Source organism: Delphinapterus leucas, chromosome 7 (genome assembly GCF_059928025.1).
Source record: "Delphinapterus leucas isolate spDelLeu-1000000601 "Yukka" chromosome 7, BTC_Dleu_Yukka2, whole genome shotgun sequence".
In the NCBI taxonomy this organism is placed as follows: domain Eukaryota; kingdom Metazoa; phylum Chordata; class Mammalia; order Artiodactyla; family Monodontidae; genus Delphinapterus; species Delphinapterus leucas.
This window is the reverse complement of record NC_143135.1, coordinates 100,865,594-100,880,088: the sequence shown is the minus strand read 5'-3', so window position 1 is coordinate 100,880,088 and position 14,495 is coordinate 100,865,594. Positions and strand designations below refer to the sequence as shown.

Sequence of the window (14,495 nt, the reverse complement as noted above, 5' to 3'; positions counted from 1 at the left end):
TAAAACTTAACAGAGGAGAAAATCTTCAAGATCTAGGTCTAGACTCTTTGTCTAATAAATACCAAAAGAAGAAAAATCCATAAAAGGAAAAATTAATAATTGGGCCTCATTAAAATTAAAACCTTTTTCTGTCTTCAGACCTGTTAAGAGGATGAAAATGCAAGCTATAGAATGGAGGACATATTTACAAACCACATATTCCACAAAGAACTAGTATCTAGAATATATAAAGAACTTCTACTACTCAATATTAAAAAAATCCAATTAGAACATAAGTGAAAGACATAAAGAAATATTTCACCAAAGAAAGAGAGATGGCAAATAAGTACATGGAAAGATGTTCAACATCATTAGCCACTAGGGAAATGCAAATTAAAATCACAATGAGATATTACGACACACCTATCAAACAGAATGTCTAAAATAAAAAGTAGTGAAAATACCAAATGCTGGTGAGGATGTGAAGAAACTGGACTGCTCATATATTGATGGTGGAAATATAAAATGGTATAGAAAAATTTGGAAGTTTCTTCAAAAGCTAAACATGGGACTACTATGTGAATCTGCAGTTGCACTCCTGGACATTTATTCTAGAGAAATAACTACATTCACACAAATATCTATACACCAGTGTTTATACCTGTTTTATTCATAACAGCCAAAAAAGTAGAAGTAACCTAGATGTCTTTCAACAGGTGAATGGTTAAGTAACTGTGGTACATCCATACCATGAAATACTACACAGCCATAAAAAGGAATTAAATCAGTATAGGATAACAGCCTGGGTGAATCTCCAGAGTTATGTTGAATGAAGAAAGCAATTCCCAAAAGTTACAACACTGTATGATTCCATTTATATAACATTGTTATAATAATAAAATTATAGAGATGGAGACTAGATTAGTGGTTGCCAGAGGATGGGAGGGAAGTGAGTGTGGTTACAAAAGGGAAACCTGAGGGATTCTTGTGGTGATGGAAATGTTCTCATGACTGTATCAACGTTAACACTCAGTTTTGACATCGCTTTACAAGATATTACCATTGAGATAAACTGGGTAAAGAATAAACAAGATCTTTCTGTATTATTTCTTACAACTACAATTTTGAAGCTACAATTTTCTCAAAAACGTTCATATAGACATATTTACATACAAACACACACATAATACTAAAATACACAACAACAGTATATAACCTAGAAAAGTGTAAGGTCTCTTGATTATCCAGAGTACTTGGAATTAATGTCAGACTTTACATAATTCTGTAACCCCCCAACCCCCAAAGTAGAAAAGAGTTATAGTTTCAATCTAGGAAAGGAGGAAAAAATAAATGATTTTAAAGAAAATACCAAGCAAGACAAAAACAAGACAAAAAAGGGAGAAAAGAATATAAACACAATGGGACAAAAGTAAGATGGTAGAAATAAATCCAAATAATTACAAGTAATTATAAATCCAAGTAATCACACTGATGAAAATTAAATAAGTGTGCTAGTTAAAAGACAAAGATTGTCAGATTGGATTTAAAAATAATCAAAAGAAGTATACTTCAAAAGAAGAATATTTTACACACGATTTAGAAAAGTTAAAAGTAAAAGGATGAAAAAGATATGCCATGCAAACATTAACCAAAAGAAAGCTTGTGATGCTGGATTTAGTTATTTATTTAAAAACCTTTTTTTGAATTAACATTAAAAAAAAAAGCTTGTGAAGCTGTATTAATATCAGGCAAAACACATTACCATATCTATAAAGTGGGTCACTTCTAAATAAATAAATGATTTAACTCACTAAGATATGACCAGTTTGCACCTGTATGCAACCTAAGCACATAGCCCCAAAATATATAAAGCAAAATTAATAGAATCAAAAAGATAAATACACAAGTCCACATAGTGGATTTTAACTTACTTCTTCAGAAATTCATTGAATAAGCAATAAGGATATAGAAAATTTGAATATGATTACCTGATTACATAGATATATATATATAGAAGTCTGTCCCCAACAACTATACATACCATATTCTTTTTAAGCACAGATGGAGTTTTTACAAAAATTAACTGTATTCTGAACAACCAAGCAAGACTCAACAAATTTCAAAATACTGAAACCATACAAAGTACGCTTTATGACCACTTTTAGCTTTTTATTGAGCTAAAAATCAATTTAAAATGCTCATGAAACTATTACCACACAGGAATTCTCTATTAGGTATATACCCAAGGGAATTGAAAATGTATGATCACACAAAGACTTGTACAATAATGTTCACAGCAGCCTTATTCATATAGACAAAAAGTAGAAGAAACCCAAATGTCCATCAACTGATGAATAAACAAAATGTGGTATACATGTACAATGGAGTACTGATACATGCTACAACATAGATGAACTTTGAAAACATTAAGTAAAAGAAGCCAGACACAAAAGGTCACATATTATACAATTCCATTTATTAAGAATTTACAATAAGCAAATCCAGTCATACAGAAGGTAGATTAGTGTTTCCCAGGGGCTGAGGGAATTAAAAATGGGGAGTGACTAAGGAAGCTCACACAGCATCTTAGATAGCCTCATCCACCAGAGGGCAGACAGCAGAAGCAAGAAGAACTACATTCCTGCAGTCTGTGGAACAAAAACCACATTCACAGGAAGACAGACAAAATGAAAAGGCAGAGGACTATGTACTAGATGAAGGAACAAGATAAAACCCCAGAAAAACAACTAAATGAAGCGGGGATAGGCAACCTTCCAGAAAAAGAATTCAGAATAATGATAGTGAAGATGATCCAGGACCTCAGGAAAAAAATGGAGGCAAAGATTGAGAAGATGCAAAAAGTGTTTAACAAAGACCTAGAAGAGTTAAAGAACAAAAAAACAGAGATAAACAATACAATAACTGAAATGAAAAATACACTAGAAGGAATCAATAGCAGAATAACTGAAGCAGAAGAACAGATAAGTGACCTGGAAGATAGAATGGTGGAAATGACTGCCGTGGAACAGAATAAAGAAAAAAGAATGAAAAGAAATGAAGACAGCCTGAGACCTCTGGGACAACATTAAACACAACAACATTCACATTATAGAGGTCCCAGAAGGAGAAGAGAGAGAGAAAGGACACGAGAATATATTTGAAGAGACTATAGTCGAAAACTTCCCTAACATGGGAAAGGAAATAGCCACCCAAGTCCAGGAAGCACAGAGAGTCCCAGGCAGGATAAACCCAAGACGAAACACACTGAGACACATAGTAATCAAATTGACAAAAATTAAAGACAAAGAAAAATTATTAAAAGCAACAAGGGAAAAACAACAAATAACATACAAGGGAATCCCCATAAGGTTAAACAGCTGATTTCTCAGCAGAAACTCTACAAGCTAGAAGGGAGTGGCACGAAATATTTAAAGTGATGAAAGGTAAGAACCTAAAATAAAGATTACTCTACCCGGCAAGGATCTCATTCAGATTTGACGGAGAAATCAAAAGCTTTACAAACAAAAGCTAAGAGAATTCACCACCACCAAACCAGCTCTACAACAAATGCTAAAGGAACTTCTCTAAGTGGGAAAAACAAGAGAAGACAAGGACCTACAAAAACAAACACAAAACAATTAAGAAAATGGTCATAGGAACACACATATCGATAATTACCTTAAACGTGAATGGATTAAGTGCTCCAACCAAAAGACACAGGCTTGCTGAATGGATACAAAAACAAGACCCATATATATGCTGTCTACAAGAGACTCACTTCAGACCTAGGGACACATACTGACTGAAAGTGAGGGGATGGAAAAAGATATTCCATGCAAATGGAAATTGAAAGAAAGCTGGAGTAGCAATACTCATATCACATAAAATAGACGTTAAAATAAAGAATGTTACAAGGGACAGGAAGGACATTACATAATGATCAAGGGATCAATCCAAGAAGAAGATATAACAATTATAAATATATAGGCACCCAACATAGGAGCACCTCAATACATAAGGCAACTGCTAACAGCTCTAAAAGAGGAAATCAACTGTAACACAATAATAGTGGGGGACTTTAACACCTCATTTACACCAATGGACAGATCATCAGACAGAAAATTAATAAGGACACAAAAACTTTAAATGACACAATAGAACAGATAGATTTAATTGATGTTTATAGGATATTCCAACTGAAAACAGCAGATTACACTTTCTTCTCAAGTGCACATGGAACATTCTCCAGAATAGATCACATCTTGGGTCACAAATCAAGCCACGGTAATTTAAGAAAATTGAAATCATATCAAGCGTATTTTCCGACCACAATGCTATGAGATTAGAAATCAATTACAGGTGGAAAAAACGTAAAAACCACAAACACATGCAGCTTAAACAATACGTTACTAAATAACCAAGAGATCACTTAAGAAATCAAAAAATACCTAGAGAAAATGACAACGAAAACACAACGATCCAAAAACCATGGATGCAGCAAAAGCAGTTCTAAGAGGGATGTTTATAGCTATACAAGCCTACCTCAAGAAACAAGAAAAATCTCAAGTAAACAATCTAACCTTATACCTAAAGGAACTAGGAAAGAACAAACAAAACCCAAGTTAGAAGAAGGAAAGAAATCAATAAGATCAGAGGAGAAATAAATGAAATAGAAACAAATGGTACAGATGAACTGGTTTGCAAGGCAGAAACAGAGACACAGATGTAGAGAACAAACGTATGGACAGCAAGTGGGGAAAGCAGGGGGGAGGGGGGAGGGGGCTAGTGGCCGTGGGACGAATTGGGAGATTGAGATTGACATATATACACTAATATGTATAAAATAACTAATAAGAACCTGTTGTATAAAAAATTAAAATAATATAAAATTCAAAAAAAAGAAAGAAAACAATAGCAAAGATCAATAAAACTAAAAGCTGGTTCTTTGAGAAGATAAACGAAATTGATATACCTTTAGTCAGAGTCATCAAGAAAAAGAGGTAGAGGACTCAAATCAATAAAATTAGAAACGAAAAAGGAGAAGTTACAATGGACACCAGAGAAATATAAAGCATCATAAGAGACTACTACAAGCAACTCTATGCCAATAAAATGGATAACCTGGAAGAAATGGACAAATTCTTAGAAAGATATAACCTTCCAAGACTGAACCAGGAATAAATAGAAAATATGAACAGACCAATCACAAGTAATGACATTGAAACTGTGATTAAGTATCTCCCAACAAACAAAAGTCCAGGACCAGATGGCTTCACAGATGGACTCTATCAAACATTTAGAGAAGAACTAACACCCATCCTTCTCACACTCTTCCAAAAATTGTAGAGGAAGGAACACCCCCAAACTCATTCTATGAGGCCACCATCACCTGATACCAAAACCAGACAAAGATACTACAAAAAAAAGAAAATTACAGACCAATATCACTTGTGAATATAGATGCAAAAATCCTCAACAAAATACTAGCAAACAGAATCCAACAACACATTAAAAGGATCATAAACCATGATCAAGTGGGATTTATCCCAGGGATGCAAGGATTCTTCAATATACGCAAATCAATCAATGTGATACACCACATTAACAAACTGAAGAATAAAAACCATATGATCATCTCAATAGATGCAGAAAAAAGCTTTTGACAAAATTCAATACACATTTATGATAAAAACTCTCCAGAAAGTGGGCATAGAGGGAACCTACCTCAACATAATAAAGGCCATATATGACAAACCCACAGCAAACATCATTCTGAATGGTGAGAAACTGAAAGCATTTCCTCTAAGATCAGGAACAAGACAAGGATGTCCACTCTCACCACTATTATTCAACATAGCTTTGGAAGTCCTAGCCACAGCAATCAGAGAAGAAAAGGAAATAAAAGGAATACAAATTGGAAAAGAAGAAGTAAAACTGTCACTGTTTGCAGATGACATGATACTATACATAGAGAAATCTAAAGATGCCACCAGAAAGCTATGAGAGCCAATCAATGAAGTTAGTAAAGTGGCACGATACAAAATTAAACCACAGAAATCTCTTGCATTTCTATACACTAACAATGAAAGATCAGAAAGAGAAATTAAGGAAACAATCCCATTCACCATTGCAACAAAAAGAATAAAATACCTAGGAATAAACCTACCTAAGGAGGTAAAAGACCTGAATTCAGAAAACTGTAACACTGATGAAAGAAATCAAAGATGACACAAACAGACGGAGAGATATACCATGTTCTTGGATTGGAAGAATCAATATTGTGAAAATGACTACCATACCATGTGAAAATGACTACTATACTACCCAAAGGAATCTACAGATTCAATGCAATCCCTGTCAAATTACCAATGGCATTTTTTTACAGAACTAGAACAAAAAATCTTAAAATTTGTATGCAGATGCAAAAGACCCCTAATAACCAAAGCAATCTTGAGGGGAAAAAAAGGAGCTGGAGGAATCAGACTCCCTGACTTCAGACTATACTACAAAGCTACAGTAATCAAGACTATATGGTAGTGGCACAAAAACAGAAATATAGATCAATGAAACAGGATAGAAAGCCCAGAGATAAACCCACACATCTATGGTCAACTCATCTATGACAAAGGAGGCAAGGATATACAATGGAGAAAAGACAGTCTCTTCAGTAAGTGGTGCTGGGAAAACTGGACAGCTACATGTAAAAGAATGAAATTAGAACACTTCCTAACACCATACAGAAAAATAAACTCAAAACAGATTAAAGAGGTAAATGTAAGGCCAGACACTATATAACTCTTAGAGGAACACATAGGCAGAACACACTATGACATAAATCACAGCAAGATCCTATTTGACCCACCTCCTAGAGAAATGGAAATAAACAAAAATAAACAAATGGGACCTAATGAAACAAAAGCTTTTGCACAACATAGGAAACCATAAACAAGACTAAAAGACAACCCTCAGGATGGTAGAAAATACTTGCAAATGAATCAATGGACAAAGGATTAATCTCCAAAATATATAAACAGCTCATGCAGCTCAATATTTAAAATAACAAACAACCCAATCCAAAAATGGGCAGAAGACCTAAATAGACATTTCTCCAAAGAAGACATACAGATGGCCAAGAGGCACATGAAAAGCTGCTCAACATCACTAATTATTAGAGAAATGCAAATGAAAACTACAATGAGGTATCATCTCACACCAATTCAAATGGGCATCAGAAAATCTACAAGCAGCAAATGCTGGAGAGGGTGTGGAGAAAAGGGAACCCTCTTGCACTGTTGGTGGGAATGTAAATTGATACAACCACTATGGAGAACAGTATGTAGGTTCCTTAAAAAACTAAAAATAGAATTACCAGCAATTTTTGGTATGACCAGCAATCCCACTACTGGGCATATACCCAGAGAAAACCATAATTCAAAACGACACATGCACCCCAATGTTCATGCAACACTATTTACAACAGCCAGGTCATGGACGCAACCTAAATGTCCACTGACAGATGAATGGATAAAGAAAATGTGGTACATATATACAATGGAATATTACTCAGCCATAAAAGGGAATGAAATTGGGTCATTTGTAGAGACATGGATGGACCTATAGACTGTCATACAGAATGAAGTAAGTCAGAAAGAGAAAAACAAATATCGTATATTAACACATACATGTGGAATCTAGAAAAATGGTACAGATGAACCGGTTTGCAAGGCAGAAATAGAGACACAGATATAGAGAAAAAACATATGAATACCAAGGGGGGAAAGCCGGGGGTGGTGGTGGTGGTGGTGGTGGGATGAACTGGGACATTGGGTTGAAATATATACAGTAATATGTATAAAATAGATAAGTAATAAAGAGATAAATAAATAAAAATGGGGAGTGACTATTAATGCATATAAGGTTTCTTTCTGGAGTGATGAAAACGTTCTGGAATTAGATAGTGGTGATAGTTGCACAACTTTGTAAATACACTTAAAGCTACTTAAGGCTTTAAAAGGTGAATGTTATGGTATATAAATTGTATCTCAATAAATGTTTTTAAATAAAAACAATTCCGAAAGCTTTGGAAACTCAGAAACATAATTCTAAATAATCCATGAGTCAAAAAGTAAATCATAAAGAAATTCGAAAAAATTTTGAGCCACATGACAAAAATATTTGTGGCATGAAATAAAGTGATACTTAGAAGGACATTTATGATTTTAAATACTTATATGCAACACATATAATTGACACAGGACTAGTATCCTGAATGTCTGTATTTACAGAAAACACACAAGACAGATGAAAACATGTAGAAACTGAACCACAGTGATGCAATCAGAAATTCAGACTAAAGAAAATTATACAGTAAACCAGTTGGATTCTTCTACCAATAAACTGCAAGGGGAAAAAAAAAATCAGAGAGAGGGAGGATGAAAGGGGGACTTACAGACCAAAAGCAACTTAGACACCAGTCAATTGCTAGTATGGACTTTATTTGGATCCTGTTACAAAACATACTGTAAAAAATAAGAATTGGAAATCTGAACACTAGATGTATATCAATGAAGAGCAATGAGAAAAGGATAATCTTTTCAATAACCAGTGCTAAGTTAGATAGGCATATGGGGGAAATATGAAAATGGATTTCTATCTAATATTATACACAAAAATCATTTTCAGGTAGATTGTAGATCTAAAGGTGAAAGCCAAAACTATAAAGCATTTGGAAGATAACATACAAGAAAATCTTCATGATCTTGAAGTAGGGAATGAGTGTGTGAATAGGAAACAAAAGCTGCTAGCCAGAGGAAAGTCTTAATTGGACTACAAGACTACAATCTTAAATGAAGTGTGAAACAATAAGCCACAGAATGGTATACATGCAACACAGAACAAAGAACTAGTATGCTAAACATACAAAGAACTGAAATCATTAAGAAAAAGAAAAAGCAGTAGAAAAATGAGCAAAAGACTGGAACAGGCACATCGTAAGTTACCCAACCTCATTTAAACTTAAGAACAAGCAAATCAACAACACACTGAGATATTATACACCAACTACTTTGTGAAAATTCCACTGACAACATCAAATGTAGGTGAAAATTTGGAATACTAGAAACATGTTCTGCTGCCATGAAAATTCCTATGCTTTAGTAGATCATTTCAAACTGTTTTTCTAGCAATGGCAAATTCTTTTCCTATGGCAATATAAGTTGGTACAATCACTTTAAAAAACAGTTTGCCATTATTCTACTGAAGCGGAAAATATGGATATCCTAAAACCCAGCAATTCCACTTCGATACATACAATAGCATGAATATAAAGTAAAAGCAACAGACAAAAAATACATACAGCCCAATTTTATTTATATAAAGTTGAAAAGGGGCTTCCCTGGTGGCGCAGTGGTTGACAGTCCGCATGCCGATGCAGGGGACACGGGTTTGTGCCCCGGTCCAGGAGGATCCCACATGCCGCGGAGCGGCTGGGCCCGTGGGCCATGGCCGCTGAGCCTGCATGTCCGGAGCCTGTGCTCCACAAAGGGAGAGGCCACAACAGTGAGAGGCCCGTGTATGGCAAAAAAAAAAAAAAAAAAGTTGAAAAAAGGGAAAAACTAAACTGTATCATTTAAAAATGCATAAATAGCTGAGAAAACTAAAGTAAGTCAAAAGGATTACTATAAAAATAAATTTTGTGATTACTTTCAGGGGAAAGGAATAGGTTATGATTGGGAAGAGGTACATTAGAAGGCTGCTGAGTGTCTCGAAATGATCTTTCTTCAATTGAATTGTGGTTAAGCAAATGTTGACTTTATAAATGCTTGTTAAGCTGTACATATTTTATGTATTTATATTTATCTCCACAATCACACACACTGCACACACCAAACTAAACACACACACACACACACACACACACACACCATAATGGATCTTTTCATCAAAGTTTTAGCTGCTATAAATTCTTCTCCCCACATTTCCACACTCTGAAAATTTTCATTCATAAGCAGCTATTACTTTTCATAATGGGAGTAAATACCTTCTCCCAATAGCATAATGAACATGGCTGAAAAATTATGGCAGCTAATGTTTATTGATTACCTTTTTATGCAACACAGTATACTACACTCTTCATATACATTAACACATTTAAGATAAAAAACAACTCTAAAAGGTAGCTATGATCAGCCTCTTTACAGAGGTAATTGCCAGTGTTCACATAATTATAAATGTCAGAGTTAGTCAATCTGAACTGCACTTTTCCCACCATTCTACACAAAGTCCAATAGTTGATAGTTTACTAACCCTTCATTCACCTTCCCCTTACAATATTCTGTGGCATTTTCCTCATCTGATATTTAACTACTTCATTCATTTATTCAACATTCATTCATTTATTCAACACATTTATTTAGTATCTACTATATTCCAGGTACTGCTCTATATACAGGATATACAGGGGTGAAAAGTAATGACAAAGTCCAAGCTTATATTTTAGTGGGGGAGGCAGACAATAAACAAATAATTTCAGATAGTGATCAGTTCTGTAAAGAAAATAGAATAATGTGATAGTGATTAGGGGGTAGCAGAAACATTTGGGCTGAGATTTGAGTGCTAAATCAGCTATGCAAACTACTGGAAGGGGTTCCAGGCTGGGGACGCTATAAATATCAAAGTCCTGAAAGGGAAATGAGCCTTGGCATATTCAGTGAAGAGAAAGAAGGCTGCTCTGCCTGCAGTACAGTGAGCAAAGAACACAGAGAGTGAACCATGCAGGGCCAGGTCAGCCAGAGCAAGGAACTTAGATTTCATCTTGATGCAGTGGGATGACATTGGAAGCTTTTAAGGGAGTGTCACAGAACAATTTACCTCTAAAAGAAAAAAAAATAACTTAGGACCTATGTAAAGCAAAGACTGTTGGGGTAGGGGGTGAGGGAGTACAGGTGGGAAATGACAAGAGTGGAAGTGGGAAGATATCCGTTTTTATTAAGAAACCCAGGGAGGAGATGAAGGAGCTTGAACTAGAGGGGTAGCAATAAAAATGGAGAGAAGTGTTCAGCTTCCAGACATATTTTGAGGGTAGAGCAAATAAACTGAATGTCTATTTCTTTGTTAAGTATTTATTGCATGCTATAATGTACCAGGCACTGTTCTACGTGCTGGGGATGCAGAACTGAATAAGACAAATAGGGTCCCTGACCTCAAGGAGCTTATATAGTACATATTCCAATGGGAGAAATAGACATTTAATAGATAAATAAAAATACCCCATAATGTCAGATAATAAATGCTATGATGAAAAATAAAGGAGTGTGGCAGAGGTGGGGTAATATATTAGGTAAGTCGGGAAAAAGACTTTGCATAGGAGGTGACACTTAAGCAAAGACTTAAAAGTGAAGCACAGGCCACACAAATACTTTGGTAAGTACTCCTGGCAGAGGGAAGAGCAAACGAAACGATCACCTCAACGATTTTGAGGTGAGAATGTACCTATGTTGTGAGCAGAAGAGCAAAGCCGAGGTGGCTAGCGTGGGATGAGCAAGTAGAAGTGGCAGATGAGGCCAAAGAGAACATATCCCATAAAGCCACGTAGGTCGTAGAGAATATTTTGAATTTTATTTGAAGTGTGACAAAAAGCTATGAGAGTTGAGAGCAGGAAGGGATACTTGATTCACATTTTAGAAGGACCAGTCTGACTGCATTTCTGAACTACTGAAGGACAAGCAATATGAAAAGAGAGATAACGATGGCTTCGATTAGAATGGTACTATTAGAGGTATTACATTTGCTGAATTAAATAGGAGTTGCTGAATTGAATACAAAATATGAAAACCGTGTCGAGGATGATTTCTAGAGTTTTGGCTTAAGAAAACTAGGGAGTGAATATAACGTTTACTGAGATGGGGGAAGCTAGGGAGGAATAGGTTGGAGGACAGGGATCAAAAGTTGTTTTTGTTCATGAGATGACTATTAGTCAAGGGGAAATTTCAGGTAGGCTGTGGCTATAAAAGTCTGGAGCTCAGGGGATAGGTCAGAGACAACTTTGTTTTTGAGTTACTAATGGCTGGCTGACAATTCTCAGGAACAAAATTTCTTTCATATTTGGGAATGTACTGGCTCAATTCTTAGGAGCCACCTATAAGTTCAATCGTATTCCTCCTATGGGTATACTGCAGTAATACCATTTACCAGGATATACTATATATGATAAACTCTATAAAATTTCATGTCCTTGGCTTCCTTTTTTTTTTTTTTTTTTTTTTTTTTTGCCACATCACACGGCATGTGGGATCCTAGTTCCCTGACCAGGGATCAAACCCGTGTCCACTGCAGTGGAAGTGTGGAGTCCTAACCACTGGACCACCAGAGAATTCCCTGTTCTTGGCTTCAGACTAAGATAATTGATTAATTTTTATAAATTACCAAGAAAAGAGAATACTGGGTCCCAATCTAACATTCAAAAATTAATATAAATTTCATTGAAAGAACAAGGTCTTACTAAAACTAATAGGTAAAAAAAAGCCAGGAATCAGATCTACGTCCATTATAGCTTCCTTACATCCCCCCCCGCCTTCTTTCATGCCTTATCACCTAGAAGCTTAGTCACCAATAAGTTCACAGAGTTAGCTATTCATTTTCAAAATAGAATTTATTTCTGTAATAAAGAATTAAAATATAGCTGTGAAAGTAGAAAATAATATAGAAAAATATTTAAAATGTGCAACAGTAATTTTGAGTAAAGGTAGTTAAGCACTAGAGGTTATGCTCAACTTCTACTTGAAAGACCAATCATATATATTATTACCTACACCAGAAAAAACATACCTACTTGCAATTTTAATTAATAATTATAATTCAAAAACAGGTTTACACACCTGGTCAGGCTCTTTTAAAAATATAAGTATAAATCTTGGGGATATATTTTTTGAAGCTGGCTTCACTTCACAGGCTTATAAATCTACTGTCCCAAAATCACAAGGTTGTTTTTACTAATTCATCCATGTAATCAAGCCAAAGTGGCGGAAATATGTACTTTTTGGATGAAACCTAATGTTTTGGTAAAAATGGAACAGGAGTATCATTTTTCATTATGTTGCTATAAAAGCTGGTAAGCTCATGTATCCCCAGAGCTTGGTTTCCACCAGGTGGGTCTCAAATTCAGACACTAAATGCAGATGAAGAAATATCTAGTGAATTCTATCTATCCCTTCCCCAAAGTTTTACTTACAATTAAGATATAGGTATTATTTGTATGAAGAACATACAAAAAGAATTGGAAACTGTTTGGCTAGAGGGAAGACAACTCTTCAGGGACTACTGTTTGCAGTTTGCAGAACAGGATAATCTTCTCTAGGAAGAATAATGTCCACATAGCAGCACTATATTCACCAGGAATCCCAGAGCCAGTGGATCTATCATGTAGCAGGAAGCCAAACCTTCTGGCTGCTCACAACATCACTCAGCTTCCCTTTAATCTTCAGGAAGTGTCTCTTGAATTCCAATCCATCACCCTATATTAGGAATAATATCCAAAACTAATGTCAAAAAAACAAGAAAAAGAGACTATGCCATAAAATCAAACTTTCTTTAGGGGTAAGTAGAGACAAACATCCATGGATATGTCCAGATACAGTTATCTTCCAGTCCTCTTATGAATACAAAATATCTTGGTAGAAGAAATGGCTACATAAATAATTCTGACTTGACTTTGGGCCCATCACTGCTCCCACCACCCTGGGCCCAGAGAGCAGAAACAATGGCATCCTGTCCATTTCAAGGGTTGGTATCTCTGGACCTGTTTTTCATAGGTGTTTATAAACTAAAAATAAGCTACACAACTATGCTTTAAGTCTTGCCACAACAGAGCCAGTGATTCAGTTATGAGAAGGGTTTCTCTACACTAGGATCTTAATTTAATTCCATACCAAGCATCTGGACAATAGCACTGCAGCAAATCTCCAACATAAAGAATGTGACCAACTCCTCCAACCTCATTTAGAGCCACATACAATCTTTCGGTAAACAGAGGATATGATACTTTGGTCTTATATTTCAAGGGCTTTAAAACTGTAACCTCAGAACCAATAATTTCTAAAGAAAGAATCAGAAATGTGAACAAAACTCCATGTATATGAGTATTAATCATAGAGTAGCTTGTAACAAACAGATAAAGGTTCATTAATTATAATGTGCAAACATTTGGACAAATCATAATTTTTATGAAAAATATTAAACACAAATTCAATAAGAAAAAGCTTAGAATGCTACAAAATATTAAGGGTAATTATTTTAAGGACAAAAATAATTTAGGACTATTTTTATTTTTTTATTTGTTATTTATTTACACATTCTACAAAAAACAAAAACTTTTATAATAAGGAAAATGTCATTTGAAAAAACTGTTTTAGAATAGCTAATGACAAGAACAAATGTTCATAATATTAAATTTAAAAAACCAGTTACCATATATTTATAAATATAATGCCATTTAAAAAAAATCTACACATAAGAGTAAT

At 34.9% G+C, this 14,495-nt stretch overlaps 1 protein-coding gene across 3 annotated transcripts in view; it reads right to left on the bottom strand.

Annotated features, from left to right (window-relative positions):
* Positions 1-2,104: 2,104 nt before the first annotated feature.
* The window catches only part of CHEK1 (checkpoint kinase 1), a 38,473-nt gene continuing 26,082 nt past the window's right edge, over positions 2,105-14,495 (bottom strand). For all 3 annotated transcript variants that reach the window (XM_022560365.3, XM_022560366.3, XM_022560367.3), the window contains exon 13: positions 2,105-13,490. In XM_022560365.3, the coding sequence (XP_022416073.1) occupies positions 13,395-13,490 (96 nt within the window). In that variant the 3' untranslated portion in view covers positions 2,105-13,394. The remainder of the gene's footprint in view (positions 13,491-14,495) is intronic.